The sequence below is a fragment of the Vicia villosa genome, linkage group LG5, assembly GCF_029867415.1.
Source record: "Vicia villosa cultivar HV-30 ecotype Madison, WI linkage group LG5, Vvil1.0, whole genome shotgun sequence".
Taxonomy (NCBI): Eukaryota; Viridiplantae; Streptophyta; class Magnoliopsida; order Fabales; family Fabaceae; genus Vicia; species Vicia villosa.
The window spans coordinates 171,853,461-171,881,218 of record NC_081184.1 but is presented as its reverse complement, the minus strand read 5'-3'; the positions used below and the strand labels follow the sequence as shown (position 1 = coordinate 171,881,218).

Here is a 27,758-nt window from a genome sequence, read left to right as displayed (position 1 = left end):
TATATGATGTTATACTCATGAAAAAAGTCATCAAGATTCCAATGCATTACAGAAATGAATGAATATATAACTAATAACTGTATATATACCAAAAATGAATCGCTTCTTCTTTACAAATTCAAACGATAATAATCCTGAAACTGCAAGCTGCATCTTTAATTAACAGTGCACTCACAACACAACTATGTCCTTCAAAGCCACCGACTAGAGGCTCATTCTGTGGTTGCATCAATGCATCCGCTGCTATACTGTACATGCTGAATACTAGTACTTACTTTTATCATATGACAAGCATTGAAAATGCAAACCCAAATCATCCATTCTTCAATAAAAATACAGCAGGACATGGCTTATCTCTGATGGAGTACCTTGTTCTCGAGTTATCTTCCACAAATCCAATGAGATTGAACTCATGGAGATAGGAAGGTATACAGTCCTATATTTTCCTTCATCATTATTACATTTTTGTGGTTATGGCTAAGTATTTTGCAACATTTCTACATGTTGACTGCGTATGCTTGATGCACTCCAGTGTAACACATCATATCCAATGTACTGAAGACAAGTTAAAATCCAAGGAAAATGAAAAGCTATAATATACATCACAACACAATCATACTCCTCCCGTGTTATTGATGTTCTCCAATGAGATTACAGCACCAGATTTACCTTCTCCCGATGGGCCGGAATGTGATGTCAGAATGTAAATCACCCACAAATGAAGGCAAACAAGGTAAATCACAGCCCATAGTTTGGCCGTTGGGTTCCTTTTTAAAACAAGTGCACCAGTCACAAAAATATAATCTAATTGTTGAAGCAATGACCCTAGCTGTTTTTTGCCAGAGTGAATTCTGGCTTTTAGCATAGGCTTCAATTTTGAATTAGAGAGCTCCCACATTCCAGATTCTAAGTCACTTGATGATGAGGCAGGATTCATAGCTGACACTGACGTGTTCTCCTCCAGCAACCTTGATACTGCCTGCTAAGTTGAAAATGAAAATTAAACATCAAAGGTATTGTGATTTCAAGAATTAGTATCATGACCTCCGAAAAAGCATACCTCAATTCTAAATGTAAGGCTTGCCTTCTCCGAAGAGAGTGATTCAACCTGTTGACAAGCAGAATAAACTTTTTTTTAAATAAAGGGGTCTCAGGTAAGTCACTAGGTTCCATTTTTGTTGCAATGAACTTTTTTTTTTTTTATATATATATATAAAAAGTTTGCATTTAAACCGATTGGATTCTGTAAACCAGATGCAGATGGTTTGTCGATCATTCTTTTTACAAACTATTTTTTACTGCAATATCACACTAAAGATTTTATACAAACTGCTAATGTGTTCAGTTGGTTTGTAGAACTTGTTTTTTTAAATAAAAAAAGTTTGCATTTAAACCGACTGGATTCTATAAACCAGATGCAGATGATTTGTCGTCGTTCTTTTTACAACATATTTTTTACTGCAATATCACACTACAGATTCTATGCAAACTGCTAATGTGTTCAGTCGGTTTGTAGGACTGAACAGACAGGCTGGTAGAGCCTGAATTATAGCAGTGAATCTTGAGCATATGCAAAAATATTACAGCCAACTGGATGTCTGGAAGACTCACCTTAGATTGTTTCTGTATTAAATGATCAGTCATTTGATTAAGCCTTCGCTTAAGCTCAAACTCTACTTCCGACGGCTCTTCTATCTCCTTCCTTGTCATTTCGATGTCAGTTTCTAGCTTCCTTGCCTGTGATGTATTAGTGTATTAAATAGCTACAAAGCCGATAGCATTTATATTGACTTTGAAAGGCCCAATGCAAAACTTAATAAAGTTGGATGTGTAGCAAAACAAGTGCTAGCAATATATAATGAAAATTTTCAACTTAATGAATCATAATTATATAGGATCATGTGGTGATGAAATCAGTAAGCTATTGGACAAGTAAGGTGGTGGATTGCAATCTTTTGTCGTGAAAATTGAAGCTTCACAAGCTAACCAAACCATCTTTAGCCTGTATGCAATTGAAATCACTTCACTTAATTCAAAACTCAATTTTTTTCACACATTGCAGATCTCTTCCTCCGATTTGGAAAGATGTTCATTTTAACCAGAGGGATGCCATCTTTGAATGTGCGTTGTTTGCCGCTGGCACCACCACACCAGATGGAGGCAGAGATAGGGTTTTCACTTATACAATATTTTCTTTCTTTTTTAAAAATCCTAATAGAGGGATGTATAAGTAAATATTTACACATACTTACACATGCAAGCTGCCTTTAATATATCACAACTGTTAACTATTTTGCTATTAAATCTAATGGATGATAATGATTCTTCACCGATGAGGCACCTTTATCATGCCACACCTTAGACAAGCCATGGCTAAGGAAAACCTTTTCGTTTTGCGTGAAGTCAAAAGTGGATACCAACTGAGAATAGAATAGATTATTTTTTGGTGTTAACCCTCCGGTTTTCCGGGGAAGGGGACCTTGGTAACACACATAGTCTGACCGGGAGGTAAGTAAAGCCTGACCAAGAATTGTTTCACTCAGAATTCAAACTCAGGTTCTCTCAAATGATTCGTCCTTAAATAGAGCTCATTAACCACTTGAACTCAAATCAATTGGTTGGGGATAGGATAGACAACACAGCATATAACTGGGAACATTTTATAAGCATGAAAAGGTATGCAGAACATGCAAAAATTCCAAGTTTCTGGAATTCAGTATATTCCAGTTATTTATGGAATCTACAAGACTAATCATTTAATGAGAAGATTCATTTTGATCCTTCAAAGACTTCTTTCTTTATCTTCCTAAAATATAATTGAGGTTAGAATAAGAAAAACCCTATTTAATGCAAGGAAAGAAACAGAGAGATGCCAAATTTATAGATAGAAAATTCTAGACAAACTATTTAAAATAATGAAATACATTACATCTTAAATATAATAGCTCTTCAAGGTTGCGGAAAAAGAAGTGAATATAATAGGCACGCGGACAAGTATAAAAGCTTACCTTTTCCTGTAACTGTGCAACTTTATCATTAACAAAAGAGTGCTCAGCCTCAAGAATTTCTCGTTCAAACTCAACTCCTTTTGAAGCTAGCTACAACATCAGCATAAATAAACAGATGTCAAGAATATTCCACTAAGAGAAAATGAGTATATAAGTTTAAAAAGGGTAATATATGACCAAACAAAAAGAAAATACCACAAAGATGCCCTCTAAAAATCCCCAACTAAGGAAAAAGTAAACAAAAGAAGCCAAAATACCAGCTTCAGCAAAGAATAATGTAGCTTACTTGATTTCGTAAAGCTCCAGTTTGATGAGGATTCCTCGTACTCTTTTTGAGCTCTACAAAAGTTAAAGGGTTAACTTATTATCAGGCCAGCTCATCAAAACATAATCTCGACTACTCCAACACCCTAAATAACCAATTTGCGATGATACATAATGATTATTAAATGTTCACCGGTGAATGATAAGCAAGGCTACCATTAATCTATAGAAAGAAAGACATTTCCAGAACATATTTTTAGTCAAATATATTCTCAGGCAAAAGAAAGGGAAATCCTAGTTGATGTGTGTGCTTGGGCAATCCTCGTCTCTTGGGCTAGCATATAGAGTTGAGTTAAACCTAGCCCAAATTATAATATGGCCATTCTGGATTTGTAATTGGGTCGCCTACATTTTTTTTTGTGCTCATAAGGGGCATCTTGAGATCTCAAAGGTCAAAGTAGTCCATGTAAAGCTTAAGCAATCCTTACCACTTGAGCTAACTTTTGGGGTGAGTTAGACCGAACCCAAATTCACATAATGTGGCTCCTGAAAACCCTATTGAAGCCTAATACAACCTTGTTTGAAACCTAAATGGCATGTCCTTTAACTGCATACTAACCACCAATTTTGTCCAACCTGTAAGTAGCTAAAGTTCAAATCATGAATAATCATTATTCTATTGGGCAAATAAATGTACCCTATAATTGCAGTGCATATGCTCATTATGCTGTTCAACAAGCTAAAAAATTTTCCTTATAGGCATATACTATACTAAGTTACTAACCCAAATTATCTTTATAGGCCTATTCTAATCTTTTGCCATTTTCTATTAAGAGCTCGCAGACTAATACATACTGAAGATTTGAAAATATTTTTCAAGTTAAAATGAAACAAAAGTATAAACCTTGGTATGAGCCCCACAAAATGACACAATTAATGGTTGAAATGAAACATCAGGATCTGTTTACTTTGAAGAAAAAGTGATTTGTTTTTATTTCACGTTTTCATTTTTAATTATAAAACGGATGCTAATTTCCAACGATTTGTACAAGAAACACTTGATAAACTTCTTTTTTGCTTTCAAAATTTCCTGTACAAATCTTGGAAAACAGAAACAGAATGAAAACAATGTGGCAGCCTTATATTAAAAAGAGAAAATAGGAAAAGAAAACAGAAGATACTTTTTCAAAGAAAAGGGCCCCAATATTTCAGAGAACAAATCGATGACTTTGCAAAAAGGCAGTACCTTCGAGAACAGATTCTTTCAATGCAATTTTTTGTCTGAGTTCTGCTACTTCTTTGGCCTGAAACGCATAATAATTTAATACACTTTCCCAGATATGAAGATGGCACAAAGATTTGGTTAACTCAATTCTAATATAAAAGTCTCATTCTAATCCATTAATAAGCTACACTTGTAATCAAAATATCTTTAGGGAGCTGATAAGTCAATTCAATTGAACTTTTAAGCTTTTAGTTCCAGCAGTATTTAGGAAAATTTTCCAGAAAGTGTCAGAGTCAATATGGAGAAAAAATCTTCGATTAACTGTCTCTCATCAGCTTTCATCATGGTGCCAGTTTAGCCGTACTATGTTACTATTTTAAGAAATCATAAATTCCTTTCATATTTAAGATTAAGTCCAAAATTTTGTGATAAACAGTGGCAAGTCTATTTTGTAATCAGTAACTTCAGAATTTTATCAACACTACAGCCAAAAAACCATGGATTTTTGAATCATGAAAAGCGGAAGTAAATCAACTTAGAATTTAAAAATACCTCTACTTCAAGGTTCCACTGTACAGCTGCGAGGGATCTTGCAAGATCAGCATTAGCAGTCTACAACCAATCCAATCCAAACATTTATCAATGACAAGCTTATCTAGATATTTTTGCAAAACTAGAACATCATGAACAAAATATTTATCAAGTGTACTGTAAGCTTTATATTACAGCCAGATGGCTTAACACGTTCAATTAACATACCTCCAGTTTAGCTAACCGTGTAAGAATTTCCATTCTAGTATTATTATGTTTTTGCTTTTCTAACTCAACAGCTTCCATTGTTTCCATCATAGTACTCTGAAGCTGTGAAGCCTAAGGGAAAGATTAAAAGAGGATCAAATATGTAATCAACACATCAAAAACATCAAGTGCTATTCAAAACAGTGATCTAGACAGCAATTAATTTCAATGCGAAGTCAGCTCATTAGGAGAAGCTCTTCTCATGTGAAAGCTTGAGTAGGCATTTTATTTTTCTACACTAGATATCCCTAGACATTCTGTGCATAACCAGTGGTATAACACAGAACTTAAAAGAGCAAATGTTCAAAGAACTATTGTAAAACTACCTCTTGTGCCTGTTGGTTAGCTCGCTCCTCAAGTATTTTCTCTAGACTTTGTTTCTCCCCCTCTAATTTGGCCACTATATTCTCCTTTTCCTTGATAGCAATCATTGCATTAGCTGCGGCTCTCTCAGCTAGGATCCTTTCTCTCTTCTTTCTCCTTTCTTCCCTCTCATGCTCACTTTCAGAATCAGATGTTGAACCGGACTCTGTATCTGAATCAGAACTTTCGCCACTTACCATGGAAGAACCCCTTTTCAAATCACTGGATGTTAAATTGTCAGATGCTGAATTAAGCTCACGCCTCCCTTTTATCACATTTTTCAGACGACTGCCAACATCAACTGGGATCTTAGCTGCACGCACTTTATCAACCCCCCTTACTGGTATTGCCTCTGCAGCGGTATTTTTGTCATCTTCCCGTAAAGATTCAGGTGAAGAGAAGTCCCTATAATTAAATTGTTGCTCACGATCTTCCTTTTCCTTATTGTTGACCTTAGTCGTGGGCTTATCAGGACTGCTATTGCTAACATATTCCTGTCCTCTAGTACCATCGGTTTCCGATTCTACATTAGACTGCCTATCACTCGAACCCGGAGAGGTAGATTCCTTCCCATCATCACTGGCTTTTCCACTCAATTTAGCTCCTTTAACAGAGTCTAATCTCTGCAAAGTCCTTGAACCACTGCTACCACTTTTATGACTCCTCTTTACATCAGACACAGGTGAACCCTTCTGCTTCCTACTATTTTGCCGTAAAAACCGAGCAGCAGGTACACCGTTACCATGATTCCCCCCAGAAGCAGAAGCTGTAGGCTGAGTAGGTGAACTAAGAAGTTCAGTCCAATCACCGTCCGTAATTGTAGGACTAGAATTGGGGGAATGCTTGGGTACAATCGGTGATGTAGTTTTTTTAAGCACGCTGAAATTAGGATCACTCCGCAATTTTCCATTATAATCATTATTCTCAGGGGTTTTCTTCTTCAATTGATTCTTCAATTGATCCTTCAGAGGCACAACGCTCCCTGGTTTCACAGGAGCATCGATACTGGCTTGTTCCTCTAATTGAAGCCTCTCGTCGTTCTTCCGAAGCGATTCCGCCGCTTGCTGATCGATCTGAACCGTACAAGTAACACAATTGCGACGGAAAAATTGAAATCAAATAAATGCTAATAGAATAATACATAGTAAACAAAATTTATAATCATGCAATAAATTGATGAAAATTGCAATTTCGCGGAATGATTATAACGGAGATAAAGAAAATGAGAAGTATTGGTGTAGATGGACTTGCCTGATGGAGAATGTTCTCGGCGGCTTTGAGTTTGGAGGAGATCCAATTCGCCATGGTTACAGCGAGTGAGATGTGAAGGATAAAATCAGTACGTGGTTGAAGAAACGGCGATTTGGAAGGAAGATTTGTGTTCGCAGAAGAGAAAATGGAAGAACATGATGAAAGAAGAAGAAGACGGTGAAAGGAATTAGGAAGAAGATCGAGAGTGAGATGCGAGTTCTGAAACGTGTTTCTTGCCCAAATTACTGTTTTGGGTCCCACCGAGTGTTAACCCAAAGACAACTACTAACTAACTAACGGGTCTTGGGTTAGGGTCGTTAGGCTTTATGAGCCCAATAAGATGTGAAGTGTGATTGAAGCCCATGGGCTTATACCCGTGATAGTATTGACTCCTGATGACGTCTATGAACTCTTTTACTCTCCTACCCGCTTATTACTCTTGTGACAAATGATGTGTCAAATTATTAAAAGACAACTTACTAAGAAGCTCCTTGACTTGTGCATATTTACGACACGAAACTAAAGCATCGGTGTCGATAAAATAGGATTTAATCATAGTTTCATCATCCTAAATCACGAGAATGATTCCCAACTTGTCATTGCAGACTTACATTGTGAAGTTGTCGATGAACGACCTTAATGTGTCGAGAATTCGCATTTCATAAATTGATAATTGCTTCAGGAAATAGATCAATATATTGGCTTTCTTTACAAAAACGGTTTTTCGACCGAAACTAAATGAATTGGTAAATGTCTTTGATAACCAACAAAGACCACGTCGATGTTGGTCAATAGACGCCCATCCTCACCGGAGACACCTTTCTCCTTCACAAAAAACTTGACGGTGTCATGTATGGATCTATGTGCTTACAAGTATAAAATTGATAACTACACAGAAGACCTTATTTGAATTTTTAATGACGACAACATCAATTGTGGAGATGAAGTCGGTGACAATGACTTTCAAATCTCTGTTGATGGTGACCTAACTAGAAAAATATCTCAAGACTCATCAAGAAAATAAACTCAAGGTTGGAGTGCTTATTTGATCGTCACATCTGACAAATAATCTTTAATCCTCAAAGTAATGAAAGAGAGAAAGTGTGAAAACTCGTCAGGTTATGTCTATTAGAGTGGCCAAAATGTTGTAAATGTAAGGAAGTAACTCCTAAGTTTTAAGGCAATTAACACACACAAACACAAAATTTGTTTTCTGACATTTTTACATATTTAAAATGTTTTCAAAACTGAGCCAAGTGACTAAGGAATTGTCCCCTGTCGTTTAAATTGTTTTTTGAAGTAACCAGTCGATTGGGGACTTAAGTCAATTGATTTGAAAAACTTTTCCGTGCCAACCAATCCATTGGAACATTAAGCTAATCGATTGGAGAAGGAAAAATGTTTAACCAAGTGATCGGGACAACACCTAATGACTTTTAACGACTCTATATTAAATATTTCCATTTTGGGTTACACAATCGATTAAAATCAGGACATCTAATTTATGCATTATTTCAATCGACTGGCTCATCAATTCTACCCATGGTCCATTTCCTTTTCTAGTTTTTCCATCACCTATATAAAGGAGGCTCGTATCCTCTTGATTTCACACTACTTTCTAAAACTTTACATTTTCTTTGGAATTTATCTCTCCATTTTCTCTCTTTCTCTTTCTAGAAATATTATTTGTCACTTAAAGTTTACCTTAGTGCTTTTGAGTGAAACTTTACTTATGAGAAAAAGTTTGTAAGAGGTTGTATTGGTAGTTTTAATTCTTGAGATTGTGATACTCTTGGGAGATTGAGTTTGTTTCATGAGATAAATGTGTCATAAAATCTCTATCTTGGTTTCTTGAGGTTTACGGAAAAAAGCTCTCTTTGGTTATTGTGATAAGCCTGAAAATCTCTATACGGTTTGTTAGTTTAGCCTGAGGTAAAATCTATCTTTGGTTGGGGATAAGGCTGCAAAATCTCAAGATCAAATTGTATTAAGGTTCGTGAGCATAACTTGTAAAAACTAAAAGTTTATAGTCAAAATCTCAAAAAGATCTCTTGGGGATAAGAGTAGGTCAATGTTCGGCCGAACTTGGATAAATGTTTGGTGAAATATCTCTACCTCTTATCCTCTTTAATTTTCGCTATTTACTTATTGTTCTTTACTTTCCGCTGTTATACTGTCTCATTCCCAACTCTTTGTGTCTTCAAACCGTGTTTCAAAGTCTTTTTGCATTTTCAACGTCTCATTTTAAACTCTCTGTGTCTTGTTTCCTTGTTTCAAAGTCTTTTTTTTAATTAAAAAATGGATGTAAATATTTTGTTTGTTATCAGTGAAAAGTTTGTTGATTTCAATGATTTCGATCGTTTTTAGCTAAGGAAAGTTGTTAACAAACAAAGGTTGAACGGTTACTTTCACATTCTACAGGGGCCCATATATACTAATCTCGTTAAAGAGTTCTGGATGAATGTCTCTGTTGTTTCAGGTGGACACGATGAAGTCATCCAGTCCTATGTAAATGGCTCTCATTTCTTCATTACTCCATCACTTATTGTTATGACAATCAATTGTCAAGAAACAAGTAGTTGTGTTGAACATTATCAATTCAACAATGTCTACTCAACCCAACTTCACCAAATTTATGCCAACCAAGATAAACCCACCAGTCATGCTTCTCTACGACCTATTACAACATATGGTTTCAACTTCAATTGACAACCATTTCTTGTACTTCCTCACCTACAACGTCAGAGTTTATCTTCCTCTTACCATTTTCAACTTTTTAAAGGAATGATAAGCATTTCTTGGGAGAAAATTACTTTCCTCATACCTTATGGAAGATTTCTTTTTGAACTTTTCTCTAACTTAGGGATAGTTAGGAATAATGTTGAAGTTGAGTTGACTGAGAAGTTTGAATATGTGGAATAATTTTCTCTGTTTTATTGTTTTTTTATTATCAATGAAATATTTTTTTTTCTATTATTGCCTATTATTGTTTGTTGATAACAAATATTTTGAGAATTACTAATTAACAAAGAAAAACATGGAATCTGGAAAGGACGCCAAGTGATAAATCGTTGAAAAAAATTAAATGAGGTAAGGAGGATTCAAAGCGAGATACCTCATAGCTATATTACCTCAGTTCTAAAAAAAAACTGAGAGAATAGGTTTATTATTATTTTATGTATAAAATATGACGCTCACTTATAACTTTGTTACCTCAATTTTTTACAACACCGAGGTAAAATGTTGTTTGTTTTATTAAAAAAATCAGACATAGCGCTCCCTGAACATATACTCTCGGTTTTTAGCATGTTCAAGATGAAAGTTTTGACATAAAAAGTGTTATTCATTGTAGTGTGTTCAGTCCAGACTTTGTCTTCACTCATCTTGAATAAATACAAAGTTTACTTGAGGTAGAGGCGATTGATCGACGATTTGGTCATGTATAAACCTTCAAGTTTCATCCACACACCACTTGCAATTTTCTCCTTTGAAACCTGTCGGAGAACCTTATCACCAAGGCTCAAAATGATGGTGCTGTGGGTTTTTCCTATCATCGTCGTCTTCTCCTTCGACGTTAGGGCAAGATCCATTTTTTTAGATCCTTTCAACGCTTCTAACAAACTCTGTTGAACAAGAAGGACTTGCATCTTCAACCGCACCGAATCATTCACTCTAGTGAATTTTTCATTCTCATACTTTATTGATGCCATCTTCTCCTCCACGTTCATTGCACTAGTTTGTTGTAATGTGCACCGTCAAGAACAAATTAAAACTATGAGAAAGATTGAGTTTCTTGAACAAACGCAAGAAACCCTTCAGTTTAATGATAGAGAGATAAGAGGGAAGAAGAAGAAAATTAGGATTGGTTAAAATAATTTTACTATTCACTTTCTCTATTAGAGTTAAAAAGTTACAAGTGAATAACAACAACCAATGCTCTCTTAACAATCTGAGAGAAATAATCTATTTATAAACTACTAGGTTAACTTAAGCAACAAGCTAACTTAAGCAATTGGGCTAATGGACTGACTCAATTCGACATGCTAACGACCTAGCATACTACAACACCAGCATGCTTGAAAGGACTTCAACTACAACATACAAAACTTCGATTGTTGTCGAACCAATCCTTGTCGAGACGTCGATCAAATATACTACAAAATATATTGTAAGATTAGTGAGACCAATTTAAAATTTTAAAAAGTAGTATGAATATTTAAAAAATGTATTTTAATTATTTAAATAATTATAAAATGTAAAATAATAGTATAATATATTAAATGAGATTCATTAATACCACCACACTAGATCACGTGAATGAATGGGGGTGTTATTAGAATGTCTATATAAGAGCTCTTAAACTAGAAGAAAAAAAATAGACACAATATCTAATAGCTCACACAATATCTTATGTTTAGTAACTCACTATCTTGAGCTTGCCTCAGAGTTCTTAGAGGCACCCCATTTACCACTCATCAATCCATTGAGTCACTTACTCTCTCTTTGTTCTCGAAAGCCATTCATCCTTATTAAATTTGGATCAAGATACAACTATCATGTTAAATGAGTGGTTTTCAAACTTCATTTGATGTTTGAGATTGTTCACCAAAGTGCATGGTCATAATGTAATATGTCTATAGTATCCTTCACCTAATCATTATTAATTATGACTGTAAAAAATAAATTGGATCGGATTTCATTTTATTAAACAAATAACTAAATGAGAGCAAAACTGTTTTCTCTCCCTCATGATATTTTTCTCACCTAAAGTAAAGAAGATAAAATAGACAGAGAATCATTTTTCTGATTGAACCAAGCAAATAACAATGTCAAAGTATTACACAACAAGACAATGACAAATATGGCTCAATGCTCTATGCACTAGTCACTAAAAAATAGCATCATTTTTTTATGAACATCTCCAATATAGCATGTGATATCAAAATCCATGTATGATATAAAACTCAGCATGTATAATTACATTGCAACAAAAAAACCAATCAAAAAGTTGATGAATGAACCAAACATAAAACATTCTTGCAAAACCATCATGAGCAACAAGGAGGCTGTTTAGTTGCAGTGACTTCATCAGCCAAATAAATCTCTCTCCCATTCAAAAGCTTAAGTGGTCTTTCATTCCTTTTGGCTTCCAAGCTTTTCTGGCTTGTGATTTCAAATATCTTTGTGATCATTTGCAAGAACACTTGCTCCACATTCAGATTCTTCAAAGCAGAAGTCTCCATAAAACACAGCCCTTCTTTCTCTGCAAACTCCTTACCTTCTTTTTCCTCAACTTCTCTTGATCCAACTAGATCACTCTTGTTTCCAACCAGAATAACCACCATGTCTTCGCCGCCGAATTCTCTCAGCTCCACTAACCAGTTTCTCGCATTCTCAAAACTCGATCGCCTCGTTATGTCGTACACTAGCAATGCTCCCAAGGCTCCTCTATAGTATGAACTTGTGATAGCTTTAAACCTGCCAGTTGCCACACAAATAATGAATCCATTAGTTAATTAGGCCGAGGCCTCGGTCGATATATGAGATTTCGATATCGGTCCATGAAGTGTTTAAGAAGTTTTATATGATTAGAAAGATGAAACTGATTGATTATGTTGTTGGCAACCAAATCAACCTTCACCACCTCACTCAATTTGACTGTTTATCTACCATTATTTTGAACAAGGCCATTTCATGAACCCACAAAACCCAATAGTTACGCTATTAATTTAAGATTGCATAATCATGAATGAAAAATCAAAAAAGAAAACTTCATTTCTACACTTTACACAACAAAGAGTGAGTTCTACTCTTTCAACTCACTCATTTTTTCATTCACGTTAGTCAACTCAGTGAGAATTTTTCTGCTTTTTTTCATCATGAAAGTGTGCATGCAAATGCAATTACTCAAATTAAAGACAAAAAATAGTACTAAAATTCTTTTCATAAAATAGTATAAAGAAAAAGTTACACCTTTAAAATTGTTCATACAAATCACTCACATTGATTGAACATTCTCAGTTTTATAAAAAGAAACAAAAAAGTTTCAAGATGCACCCACATAAACGGAGAAAATTACGGCACTTTTATCCAATTCCAACAAATTACAAAGAAAGTTTCTGTGTCACAACAAAAAATCATACATGATAATACTAATACAAGTATCATATATCATAAAGTATTGACTCGGACACGAACACGATAGTGACACTGACACGTATCAAACACCTAACATGTTCTTGATGAAGATATTAAGAAATAAAAGCAAGAACAAGAAGAATGATAGAAAAGAAAAGAATAAAGAAAGAGTTAAGTTGTTGTTGTTGATGATACCTTTCTTGGCCTGCAGTGTCCCATATTTGAGCTTTGATGAATTTATCTCGAACTCTGATGTTTCTGTAAGCAAATTCAACTCCTATAGTTGGTTTTGAATCCAACCTGAATTCATCTTTTGCAAATCTTGATAACAGATTTGATTTTCCAACTCCAGAATCACCAGTTAGTACCGCTTTGAACAGATAATCACACTCTTCATCATACATTGGATCACCCATTAATCAATATGATCCTTACGAGATGTTAACAAGGTTAATGAGAAGAAGAAGAAGAAGAAGAAGAAGAAGAAGAAGAAGAAGAGTAATACTTAACACAAGAAGAAGAAGATGAAGAAGAAAAAAAGGTGGTAAAATAGTGTAATAGTGTGCAAAGTGGTGTGATCTTATGTTTATATTGCAATGTTACTATAAGAAAACTCTTTGATATTGTTTTTGGTCCAATGGAATTGTTCCACGTGTCTTCTTCTAATTGAAATGAAAAATTGGTAATTTCATGCTTACGTGGCATTTCATGATTGGCTTTTTGTTTAGGATCTTATATCATAGCCGTCTAAAATTTGATAAAAAAATTATAGAAAGGGGTGGAAAAATATAGATTAGAAGTGATGATTTGTGTTTGTGGTTGGTTGTGTTTGTAATTATAGAATTAGCAATGGGTTTGGCAGAAATAATAAAGATCTAGCTTTGTTTAACAAGTAATTATCGGATATGATTTTGTCACTGTAGGGTAATAGGAAAAGTAATTCGTTTTTTTTAAACAAATAAATTTCCATGAAGAGAACTTTGTGTTTTTTCTATTTTGCTCATTTTTAATCTTTCTTAAGTTTTGTCATTTTCTCTTTGTTTTCTAGCAACTATCTCTTTTCTTGTATTTATATAGTAAAGTAATTGTAACACCCATTTTATCTATATCATGATGTATAATATAAAGTTTTTCTTTAATTATCAAAACAAAAGATGTTTTATTAACTTAAGTTAAAAAGGCAACAATACTTTCTATTCCGCTAGGAAATCAGAAGTACTTGATGATCTGACATAGTGAAATTTAGATGCAGTGAAATAAATTTAGAGATAGGGCAAGGGTGAGTCTGTAAGGTTATCATTTCAATGTTTAAATCAGTAAGAGAATGAGGAGTAAAGTGAATTATAGATCAGAGAAAGAATACCTCAAGTCTCATATGAGATGTCTTATATATGAATGATACTTGAATTTTTCTGCCATTTTAGCATGGAATGTAAGAGGTCCTTCAATGACATCTAACGGTAGACAACAATCCTTGGCGTGGATCCAATGTGGAGCTCTAGAACATAATTACATTGTACCTTTGGTGCTTCAGTGAAGTGGTTTAGACTGATGATCATACCTCCTTCTTTTGGGCCATTGGCTGGTCTAAAACATTTGTCCCCAAGACTTATCATGGCACAACAATGAGAAGTCTTTTAAGAAAATTGGGTCAGGCTTACCGTGTCAAGTCCATCGCTTCAAGAAGTGGGAAAATTTTGTGAGCCAGCATGAGAGACCTTGGAAAGAGACGCATTAAATATTATTCTGATTATTGAAATGTCTCACATAATTCTTCTTACACGTGACCCTATATTCTTTGACTAGGACGTGGTGTTTCCCTCTAGGATGCTCAAGTATACTCGAGTGTCGTTGCATTATCGTGGCAAATGTAACCATTGTTTTTAATCTACCCATTTTATTTTATTTTATATCATTCATTACTTGCTCCTTTCCAATATAGAAAGGTTACTTCACCTTCCTTACCACGTTTTTAGTATTTGGATAATTGTAAGCCTTAACTTCTTCAATGAATGCTTTCCCATTATTTCTGGTGATTCATATTCTTTACTTTAATTATTTCCTCAAGCTTCAACTATTTCATGTATCATATCTCTCCTTGTTTACTTCTTGTTGTTTTTCCTTCTTTGTTTTAGTCAATGGAAGATGACCCTGCAAATATTCTATTCATATCGAGTGATGCGGGTAACACTTCATCTCACACTAAAATAGTAGACTAAAAAATGTCAAACATCTCATTTTTAGCAGTTAATCAACCTATTGCGAACATCATTGCCATTAATGTCACTTTTGGTTATGGTAAGGGTTCTTCAAAGATGGTAGTGAACCCTCGAGTTCCCAACTTGGAAAAAAAACAAATGATCATGTTGGTCTCGTTATTAAGAATACTAATGATGTAAAGGCCAACCAGGATGAACCCTAAACTCGCCTCTTTATTAACTCATTTATATATGTAAATGGTTGGGAACCCAGTGATAAAGATGTTAGGGATCACCTCAATTTTCATAACCATTTCCTGATTCATTATAAGAATTAGCTTTTTCTTGACAATTGGGAATATATGGTTTGCAAGGATCACCAAGGTCTTATGACTCTTGATGTTGTTCAGTAACATTGGGAGGAGATGGAGTTAATGGGAACAATTCCTTCTTCATCAAAACTCATAATTAAGTTGGAGGACACTTACATAGACGTGGGACCATTATCTGATTCGTTTGTTTCCTTTATTGACTCTGGCAAAAGAATATGTAGCCCCTTTGATAGATTCTCCATACCTTTCAATGAATGTCTGTTTACCATACTAGGATTCAAGATCCTTTCAACAACTTCGAGTAAGGGCTCTTGACTCACTTGAGAATTTCACCCTCTTAATTGCACCATATAGCTTGGGCTTTTGTCAAATTGTTCTAGTATTAGTGTGAGTATCAGAGAAAGGTGCCAACCCTGAGGTTATTTTTCCATCTCTTTCACGTTACATGCAATTCAGCCACTAGACATCAGGGACAATGGATGATATAACTTCACCAATTGTTGAAGATGTTTTATGTCTACCTTAAGAGCTGAAAAACTTCAAGAACCACTACTATTTGGTGACTCCCTAGAATAAAGAGGCTCACTGTTCATTTTGAATTCTGCTAGAAGGCGGTCCTTCCTTCTCTGGCCCCCTTGTTCTAAATTGGTAAAATGTAAAGACAGTATCCATAAATGTTGGACCGACAAATTTTCTTTTGTGCTATGAAAATATATGTCTTTGCTTTTGATTCTTTAACCCTGGAGGAAAAGTAAGTGAGAGATAACTTAGTTACTTTACGGGAAAGTTTAGGTTATGAAGAAGGAGCTGGACTTTTGAATATATGACCCTCAAAGTATAAAACGTGATACATTAACACACATTCGGTTGTGGAAATAGCCTATGCCCTTCCGAAAAAAGATTTTTTTGGCGATGAGAGAGAACTATCTTAACAAAACATTTCTAATGTTCGTCTTCTATATTTTGTTTTGAAGATAACATGGGTGTGCTAGGGAATTAATTCAAGATAAAGGTGTTCCACCTCACAAAGGATGATCCTCCATTTCCCTCCCTGACTCCTACTCTGGTGTAAGATCCTATTATAGGATGTGAGTGACTCACACTTGTGGGGGATAACGTTGAGTGCAAGTGTGAGTGATTAAAGTTCCACATTGTCTATGAATGGGTGAAATGTTGGATTTATAAGAGAGATAACTCATTTACCTAACACCTTAAGGTTTTGGGTTGAGATGTGGCGTCTTTCTCTGTTGTGATCCTAAAACATTGGTCTCATTGGTGCTCCCGACTTTTTCCAGACTCCCCAACACTATAACCAAAAAGTTTTATTGTATAAATCCTGTCTAAAAATTATGGATGAGAAACTTTGGTCGAAGTGGGTTGACCTTTTTATTGTCACTAGTATTTTTCTTCATGGTGCAATATAAATTAAACGTGAAGGTGTTGATAAAGTTTTTAAAGTCAATGAACAATGCCTCAAGTTATTCCATGAGAATTTAGTAATACTTGAAGGTGTAATAATAGTAGAGTTTTTCTCAGAAAAGCCTGCTTACCCTGCAATTTAAATAGTGGTCTCTTTTTTTCTTACTCTTATTTTATAATTGTTTCTCTTTCATTGAGAATAATGTATGATTTAAATGTGGGAAAGGGGATAAATTATTTTTTATTACAGCTTAAGGGTTTTTGACAGGGATATAAATGATTTTTTTTTGGCATTCTTAGAAGGATAAGTTGAATTTGATACTAAAATGTACATCTTTTGTGATAAATCAATATTTTTGTGAAAAAATTTGTGGGGTTGAGTAGGTATATTGGTTATATTTAAAAAGTTGGTAGAAAAAAAGAGAATAATAAGGAAATATAAGAAAAAGGAAAAGAAAAGTATTATATTTTTCTTCCTACCTCTTTTATAAAATGAAAATAAAAATAGAAAAAGAAAAAAAAACTGTAAAATAAAAGTTGAAAATCAATTAATTATTGTACAGTTCAATCCTCGTATTTTCCTTTCAATTCTTTTTTGTTTTCAGAAACATTTAGCCTAGCACCCTTTGGATTTTTCTTACCCCTACCTTAATCACGTTACAACCTAATAATGTCCTTTTGATTTTTCTGTGCATATATTTTAAAGTATGGATTTAAATTTTTGTCAAGCTTATAATAGTGTGAGGTTTCATGCTATGATTTGAGTGTAAACATACAACCTAAACTCTTGAGATTGAGAAAATTTTATATCATGTGAAGATCTTATCACTAATTAATGATATATTAATTATTTGAATGATATATTATTTGGTTAATTTTTTTTATTATTTACTTTGATTATAGAAGAAATTATTAATGGTTTTTATAATGCCTAAGAGTGTGTTTAGATGAGACAATTAAAAATTTTCAAAGAATTTATTTTAAACAATTTAAATGATTCAATTGAAATTCCTTCAATTTTAAATTCTTTTGTTTGGATGAAGTATTAAAATGATTCATTGTTAAATATTTTTGCCATTTTCATTAATTTTAAAATTTTTGGGCCAAATTTAAAACATGAAAAATAGGGACTAGTTTGCAAATTTTAAGAGACCATTTTATAAATTTGGAAAATTATTAGAGACTTATTTGCAATTTTATGAAATTTTCTGAGATAAATTTATAATTTTAATAAAATATAAGGACCATTTTGCAAATTTAGAAAAATTAATAATAAACAATTTAACACTCAAGTTATGGAGCAATTTCAAATTCTTTACTTTTTGGTGTCATTTGAAATTCTTTAAATTTAACTTGAATAAAATACTTCATAAATTTACATCATTTTAACAATTCTCCATATTTTTCATCCAAACAATAGATTTTAGTCAAATCGTTTTCAATTCTCTCAAAAAATTACTTTCTCTCGTTAAAATGCTTCATCCAATCACTCTAAAGATTAGGATGATGATTTATTTGCCACATTGCATGCTTTGTTTTTTTATTTTGAGGTGTGAGTTGAAATTTTCTCCAGAGTACAAAAGTTTCAATGCGGAGGAATTTGATTCCTACATTGTTAATCTTTACTAGTATTAGATAGGGGTGGCAATACGGGTCGTGGCCCGCCGGACCGGCTCGCGCACCCGTCATAAAATGGCGGGTTGGGTTGGGATTTTAGGCCCGTCGCTCGCCAAAACACGTCCCGCCAAAATCCGCCACCCGTCATACCCACCCCGCCAAAGTCCGCCCCTCCTCTAAAACTCACTCTTTTTTTAAGTTAATTCTAATAATTGTAATTCTTGATGGTTTATTTTATACATTTATTTATAAATATATGTAATATTTTTTTAAGTAAATTTGTTAAAAGTTGCTTTTATAAAAAATTGTTTTAAAAAATAAGTGAAAAGTTTAATTAAAAGGTAAAAAAACCTATTAATCTATTAAAAAAATATAAATAAAAATAGGCGGGTAAGCCGCCGTCCGTCAACCCATCATCTTGGCGGGGCGGACATAACTTTTATGCCTATTTTACTTGGCGGGCATGCCCGGCGGCAGGCGGTCCGTTTTGCCACCCCTACCGATAGGTGCTGAAAAGCTAATAGAAAAAGCTACAAGTTTTGTATTAATTCTAAAAGCTAGATGCATACTGGTATGTGTTGAAAAGCTAATAGAAAAATCTACAAGTTTTATATTAATTATAAAAGCAAGTTCAGAATTCTGATCAATTGGTTATTTCGTTTTCCATACCAGACTTGAAGCTTAGTTTGCAAAATTATATTTTGGATTACTTTATGTTGGATCACAGTTCTAAAAAGTTTGCCACCGAAGAAACTACCGGGTCGAGTCGCGGACTAGGTCGCTCTCTTTAAGACGTTTCACGGTACTGCCCAAAATTATGCAAAGCAGTCGAACTACCGCGTCGCCTCCAGGATAAAACAGCCCAGTTCTTTACTGTACGATTACTATTTGCACGATAGATAATCGGTCTAGAAATACACCTTCAGATGGTACTAAGACCATTCAAATATGGTATAAATATCATCTTAGTGTCTGGTTTGACCAGTCGTAGTAATTTCTCAAACCAAGAGAAATCTCAATAATTCTCTAAAGAGAATCCAAGAAAAAATTATACTTGAAAATTTCTCAACTCAAACGAGGAGAAATTAACATTATTCTCTAAGGAGAATTCAAGAAAGTACTCGGAAAATTCAACGAGTAGAAAGAAAGGGGGAGAAGTTGGTGCTTCGACAATTCGAAAGACACGGAGTTATGGGAGTGAGGAAGGAAAAACTCATAATAAGTTTTTGGTGTGTTTTGGAATGAAACAAGTGACTTCCTTATATAATGAAGTAAATTAGCCAAGATTTCTAATATAAGCAATGTGGGACTAAGGAGTTTTTTGCAACTAACATACAATGTGGGACTTGACTGAATGAACTTTTTCAATTCATCTCACTATATTGTAATACATACACAATATTCCAACAATCCCCCACTTGAATTTAAAAAAGTGTTTTAGAAATAACGTCAAACGTTTCTAAGATTGTGCATAAGCAAAGGTGTCTACGACTTGAACCTTTGCGTAGCAAGTAGGATTCCGATTCAACAAGAGTGACACAATTGTCTTGAACTCTATCTCAGACATCAAACTCGCACACAACCTTTTCTTAAGGTGTATTCTTAATAGCCCGTGCTTTTAATGGCCTTGCACGTGTATCCCAGTTTAGTGAAGGCTCTAGGAATTCTGCCTCGAGATTCCATAAGAACCGGCCTAAGTTCTACAATCACATAGGTGAGTCTATCAAGAGTACTCCTGTAGCCTAGGTACTCCCTCATACAGAGTATAGATCTCATTAAGAGTTTCTATCATCTCATCCTCTTATTACTTCAGGATTCATGCTTCTCTTATTTACTTTAGCATGATCGCCTCATATTACTCACAACTTGTTATTACCCATTGAACCTATTTCTTGGGATCTCCAGTCATTTAGGTCGGGTTACCATCATGAGCAACTCATTTCTGTATAGGCATTTGTCCCATCTTTTTGGATGTATTATGGACTTTCTCTCTAGCTAATCCTTTCGTCAAAGGATCTGCTAAGTTTTCATCAATGCGTACATGGTCCACTCTTACAGCTCCTTTAGAGACACAATCTCTAAAGGCGTTGTGCTTTCTTCTTATTTGACGTCTTTTACCATTATAATAACGGTTCTCAATTTTAGCAATAGCCGCGGTACTATCGCAATGGATCAACACAACTGGCATAGGTTTTTCCCATAAGGGAATCTCAGCTAGCAAGCATCTTAACCAAATTGCTTCTTCACTAGCATTTGCTAATGTTATCATTTCAAACTCTATCATGGACTGAGCCAGGATAGTCTGTTTTTTATTTCCAAGATACAACTCCTCCAACTATCTTGAATACATAGCCACTAATAGCTTTAGAATCACCTGACAAGGTATTCTAATCTGCATCACTGTATCCTTCAAGTACAGCAGGAACTTTCTGATAATGTAGGCCGAGATCTATGGTCCTTTTAAGGTACCTCATGAATCGCTCAATAGCTTGTCAGTGCTCGTTACTCGGTCTACTCGTAAATATGCATAACAATCTTACGACATATTCAATATCGGGTCTAATACAATCAGTGGCATATCTAAGGCTGCCAATGATGCTCGCATATTCTGTTTGTCTTACACTTGCACAAGTGTTCTTAAACAATTTCACACTTGGATCATATGGTGTGCACACAAGTTTACAATCAAAGTATTTATATTTCCTTAAGATCTTCTCCACATAGTATAATTGATCTAAAGAAATTCCTTGCACGGATCTCGTGATCTTGATACCAAGAATCTCGTGATCTTTCATATCAAAGTTGTTACTCAACAATGATTTCACATCATTAATGGTCTGAATGTTTGATCCAAATATGAGTAAGTAGTCTACATATAGACATATGATAGTGTAAATGCGATTCTCAAGTTTGTAATAAACGCATTTGTCACTTTCATTCACTTTATACTCATTCGATATCATTAAGTTATCAAACTTTTCATGCCATTGTATAGGAGCTTGCTTTAATCCATACAGAGATTTGTCTAACTTACAGACCTTGTTTTCTTGTCCATGGATCACAAACCCTTCTGGATGTTCCATATAGATTTCTTCTTCTAAGTCACCGTTTAAAAAAAACAGTTTTAACATCCATTTGGTGTACTATTAAATTATAAATAGCAACAATTGAAATAAGTACCCTAATGGATGTTATTCTAGTGATAGGAGAGAAGGTATCGAAGAAATCTACATTTTCTCGTTGTGTAAAACCCTTGGCTACAAGGCGAGCCTTGTATTTATCAATAGTTCCATCAGGTTTTAGTTTCTTTTTCAAAACCCATTTACAACCGATTAGTTTGCAACCAGGAACCAAGTCTACTAAGTTCCAGGTCATGTTAGATTCCAAAGAATTTATCTGATCATTAATAGCTTCTTGCCATAAGTCTGCATCCATAGATGACAATGCTTCTTGAAGATTTATTGGATCTTCTTCTACACTATAGGTTGCATAATCAGGCCCATAGTCTTTAGAGACTCTTACTCTTTTACTTCATCGAAGTTCTGTTTCTACATTTTCATTGCTTTCTGTGCTTCTTATCACAAGAATGTGACTCGATTGAATACCCCCACTATTTCTCGATTTGAAAGGAAATTTGTCTTCATAGAAATCAACATCATTTGATTCTATGATCACTTTTGCATTTAGGTCATAAAACCTATATGCCTTATTGTTTGCGGCATACCCAATGAATACACATTCGTATGCACTACTAGCGAGTTTAACTCGTTTCGGATCCAGAATTCTGACATAAGCCAGACAGCCCCAAGTTCTCAAATAAGACACATTTGGTTGTCTTTTCTTTAATATCTCATAAGGTGAGATATTAATTTTTGACTTGGGTATTCTATTCAGGACATAGCAAACAATCAATAAAATTTCCCCCCACCAGTGAGGTGCAGCACCAGAATTCATCATAATTGCAACAAAAAATTCAGTAGAAGTTCTATTCTTTGTTTCTGCTTTACCATTCATTTCAGGGGAATATGGAGCAGTCGTTTCACGTACAATTTCATGTAGTTTATAAAAATTATTAAATAAACTAGAATCATACATATTACCTATCACTACAAATTCTTACTAAATCATTTTCAACTTCTTTACAAAGTTTTTAAACTTATCAATTTCATTCACAAAAATATCATTCTTTGTGATGATGGTGTACAAATCTACCCCAATAAATTGACTAAATCTTTCCGTATTTATAAGAAGAAGAAAAAACACAAACATGATTCTTTATAATATCAGAAGTATACATGACATTCTTCAAGATTAAAGTCTTTTCATAGGCGGACCTTGTTCCACTTCTCCAATATCGACAACATTAGTGGTGTGGACATCTTCCAACAACACTTTCTTATCTTTAGTATTCGTGTATGTTTTAAACGTAACACGATCATAGGAAACACGACGAGAGACGCTTGTGTTTATCCACCAACCATCAGATCCATCAACCATGTTGATTTCAATGATCATATGAATAAATTTTCCATTAGCCAGGTTAACTCGTGCATTACAACTACACCAAGTTCAAGCATTACATGCTACATCTCTTAGCCATATGACTTAGTTTTCCACAGTTGAAACAAAAAGAAAACAACGTCATTTCTTTGAGGTGGTGGTTGTTGTCTAGTTGGAGCAATTGGGGCTATAAAAGGGTTCCCATTCTTAATTCGGTTCACAATATTGCAGTTCTAATTCCATAATAATTTGCCATATGACTTTAGAACCACACCGAATTTATTTTTTGTTGTTTAAAACAACCAAGACTTTTCTATTTAATCATGTCTCATATTCTTCTTTAATGAGAATAATCAGTCTCTAAATAAAAATTATTTTATTTTCCAACAAAGCATAATTCATAAAAACTTTCAAACTAGGGGCAGTTTGTCAATAATAAGAGAAATTCAAATTGTTCATATAAATACATACCTTTAGTGATTATCTCATGAGCAATTTTTTGAAGCTCACGACTTTGGGTTTCCACTGACCTTTCATCTACCATCTGATACTTCATGTAGCCGCTAAAATCATTCTTCTTTCTCCAACTTCTTCAATGTCATACTTGTTTTTCAGAGCCTCTTAAACATATTTGAAAGTATCGCAGTTATTGTAATAGTCATACAGATAATTTGCGATTCCATTCAGAATGTTATTATCATTCTTTCTATAAGGTGATTTCTTTCCTATGTTGTAAATTGTTCGCTTTAATCTGTGCAACAGATTCAACTTCAACACTATTACATGTTTCTTTTGAATCCTCAGATTTCTTATCGTTAGTTTGTTCGGTTGATCCAAAAGGAGCAACAAGATATCCTCAGTCAAAATGTTAGCTATCTTTTTCAACATTAAGAAGAAAATCATCATTTGTTGCCAACATTTGAAGTGACATCTCTCAAACATGAATGATTTGTCAAAGAAAGTATTCGCAGAAGTACCAATAATTTCTTCAGTAGCTATGGCAATTCGAAACGTCTTAAAATTGTTGGATCACAGTTCTAAAAAGTTTGCCACCGAAGAAATTACCGGGTCGAGTCGCGGACTAGGTCGCTCTCTTTAAGACGTTTCACGGTACTGCCCAAAATTATGCAAAGCAGTCGAACTACCGCGTCGCCTCCTGGATAAAACAGCCCAGTTCTTTACTGTACAATTACTATTTGCACGATAGATAATCGGTCTAGAAATACACCTTCAGATGGTACTAAGACCATTCAAATATGGTATAAATACCATCTTAGTGTCTGGTTTGACCAGTCGTAGTAATTTCTCAAACCAAGAGAAATCTCAATAATTCTCTAAAGAGAATCCAAGAAAAAATTATACTTGAAAATTTCTCAACTCAAACGAGGAGAAATTAACATTATTCTCTAAGGAGAATTCAAGAAAGTACTCGGAAAATTCAACGAGTAGAAAGAAAGGGGGAGAAGTTGGTGCTTCGACAATTCGAAAGACACGGAGTTATGGGAGTGAGGAAGGAAAAACTCATAATAAGTTTTTGGTGTGTTTTGGAATGAAACAAGTGACTTCCTTATATAATGAAGTAAATTAGCCAAGATTTCTAATCTAAGCAATGTGGGACTAAGGAGTTTTTTGCAACTAACATACTATGTGGGACTTGACTTAATGAACTTTTTCAATTCATCTCACTATATTGTAATACATACACAATATTCCAACACTTTATGTTTTCAGGTCCAGTGCTCTTAGAGCCCAACCTGTTTTTTATACTTGATTTTGATATCAAAACAACACTCGTGTAACACAAAAATTCTGAGCAAGAAATTGTAAGAAGCACATAACTCTTGGCTGGCTTAACTTTTCCTTTGATCCACTGTTTCGTCAATTTATCAAGACTCGAGTTTTTTACGTTAATTTCTATGACAATTCGGATGCTCCACAACTCTATGACAATTCGGATGTGTTGCACCCCAAAATTTGCCCATCTAAATTTATTTATATCTGGCTTATTGCTTTACAATCACTCGCACTAGGTCATATAACATCTTATGCATCATTAATTAATAATCTAGCACGGGATCAAGGACTTTAAAGAGTTTGGGTTTACTATTGTTTTGAGGTTCTCATCTCCATTTAAGGTTGATCCAAATCATTTCTATATCTATCATGGTTGGAAGTCTAGATTTGTTTTGTGAATCTCCTCATCAAATCATGGGATGTAATATCTAAACTTAACCTGAGTTTGTGTGGAGCTAATGAATCATTTCAAGAACAAGGCATCATCTCTTAATATATGGAATTGGATATACAAGTTTGAGCTAAATTGATGAATGGAAGTGAGTTAGAGGTCTATTGAAATTGCTAGAGGATTGGGGTTTAATCATCAAAGATATTCACGCAAGCATCGATTCAAATTCTATTTCAATTTCCTTTCCACTGTTCATTCAAAACTTACACATTCAAGTCCATCATTATCCAAATACTCATTCAAGACTCATTTGAAAAACAACACATGGAGAAAAGACTTGAAATTGGAAATGGAAGAAAAAGAAAGTTGTTACAAGGGGAAATAATGTATTATATGTCAAACTGCATTACAAGTCAAATTCATATCAAATTACAAGTACTACACAAGAAAACTATACAAAAAAGACCCCACAACGAAAACTGCTAGTACTCCCACCTCTGTTATTGTCGCTGCAAGAAGATTGATTTGAGGACCACTTTCCTCCATCTATGTATTGAGTACATTCATCTTCATGCTTCCACCAAGCTTCTATGTGATCCTACAAAAAGGAAACCATAAGAAAAACAGTCCCTGCAATCGGCAACCAAACAAAACTCATCAGTGAAAAACCAACATACATACACACATAACCATTCACACTAAAAAAGGAACAACCCTGCATAAATACATATATAGCCCTGTATTCACAAAACCAAAATCCATTCACAACACAGCAGCATCAATACATACATTCAAATTCCAAGCCACATTCAAAATAACCATAAACTGAACACAACCTCTCCCTAATTTCATACTAACTGTTAACTGACTTTCAAACCCTCTTAACTAACCCACATTTACTCACTCCTAACTGTTTTCTAAACCTGGGAATTCCCTAACACAATATGAACTTAACTAACCACTAACAGCACATAACAGAATTTTCTAACCAATTCTCTAACCGATTCATAACTACCAAACAAGTCAGTTACAAAAGCCTAACAGCATCCTAACTGAATCTCAACAGAAAATAACAGAAGAAATGGAGAAGGGTGACTAACCTGAAACATATATATACTCTGCTCCTCCTTCATTCAAAGCTCTCGCCATTCATTCTTCATTTTCCTCTCCATTTTTCTTCATCTTCAATCCTCATTCTTCACTCGATCCCTCCACTTCTTTCTCACACACTCCACCATTTTCACCCAGCTTCATTCATCATCGCTTCCACAATCAACACCCAATCTTCACTCTTCAACTCTCAACTCTTTCAAGCTTCTTCTCCAAGTTCAATGAAAAATGCTACGAGTCCTCATCTTCATAACCTTCAACTGCAACAATAAAGATTCGGCCTCTGAAGAAATCACCACAATAAACCTTCACATCATCATCATCTTCATCAAGTAATGACGCATCAGCATCCATCAACAACACTGTAGAACCAACATCATCATCAAGAACGCGTTCGAAATTCGAAAAGAGAAGAAGATAACGTAAGAAGAAGAAGAGCGAGAGAGATTACCTGAATAGAAGTTCTCCTCGCGCCAGCCACGCAACCGCGATCTCCATCTGAGTGAATTAGGTTTGAAATCTAAGAAGGAGTTCGGAGCGGAGAGATTGAAAACGAGCCTCAAGCACGCTTAATCTGCGATGAAGTTTGTGTTTGAATCGGAGAGATGAGAGAGATGAGCGGAGGTTTGATAAAGATTCAAGGCGGAGGAAGAGGTCGTGCACGGTGGTGTTAATTGGTCGTTCGAAGATGAGCTGCGCCGATCCCATCGCGAAGAAGGAAGAAGAGAGGAGAAGCTGAATCGTCACTCTTGGTAACCCTAGTTCCCAATTTTATTCTTCCTTTTTATTTCAATTACTTGTTTTATTATTATTATTTTGATTAATCTGATAATAAAATGGATCAAAAAATGATAATCTGTTAACAACAAAAACACACAATTAAGTCTGGGCCTTCACCACGAAATTGTTTTTCTCACCCCTTGTGGCCCAGTGCATCGTTTTTGACACTAAGCAAAATCTGAACAAAAAACCAAACTTTTGGGCCCAGCGCCTGCACTACTTTTCACACCCATGAATTCAGCTTTCACCCCCCGGTTCCTTTTAATTTTCAATTTAATTTTAATTAGTTTTTTTGCCATTTTCTTTTAGTTGATCAATTGCTAATTTTTCCACTAATGTTTAGATTTGTAATATAATTTTTGACACATAAAGATGTACATGAAAATATTAGTTTAGGCTTGTATTGTAACTCTTTTTGTTTGATTAGAATTCTTGTTTTTGTCATATAAAAGAATCAATAAAAATAGTATCTTTTAATTCATTTTGTGCATTATTTTGAATCATGTTTTGTATCATATTTTTAAGTGCTTCTCTTAGCCGTTTTACACTAATTTGGTATCATTTTACTTG

At 34.5% G+C, this 27,758-nt stretch overlaps 2 protein-coding genes across 2 annotated transcripts; both read right to left on the bottom strand.

Moving 5' to 3' along the window:
* Nucleotides 1-59: 59 nt before the first annotated feature.
* Nucleotides 60-7,157, bottom strand: LOC131603963 (golgin candidate 2). Its single transcript, XM_058876443.1, has 10 exons — nt 6,910-7,157; nt 5,622-6,731; nt 5,257-5,367; nt 5,050-5,109; nt 4,519-4,576; nt 3,295-3,347; nt 3,009-3,098; nt 1,612-1,737; nt 1,061-1,108; nt 60-979 (listed from the first exon to the last, which is right to left on the bottom strand). The coding sequence occupies exons 1-10, from the start codon at nt 6,961-6,963 to the stop codon at nt 614-616; spliced, it is 2,076 nt and encodes a 691-aa protein (XP_058732426.1). The 5' UTR covers nt 6,964-7,157; the 3' UTR covers nt 60-613.
* A 4,683-nt stretch (nt 7,158-11,840) lies between these two features.
* On the bottom strand, nt 11,841-13,600 carry LOC131608221 (ras-related protein RABA6a-like). Its single transcript, XM_058880141.1, has 2 exons — nt 13,243-13,600; nt 11,841-12,387 (listed from the first exon to the last, which is right to left on the bottom strand). The coding sequence occupies exons 1-2, from the start codon at nt 13,461-13,463 to the stop codon at nt 11,958-11,960; spliced, it is 651 nt and encodes a 216-aa protein (XP_058736124.1). The 5' UTR covers nt 13,464-13,600; the 3' UTR covers nt 11,841-11,957.
* Between the last annotated feature and the right edge of the window lie 14,158 nt (nt 13,601-27,758).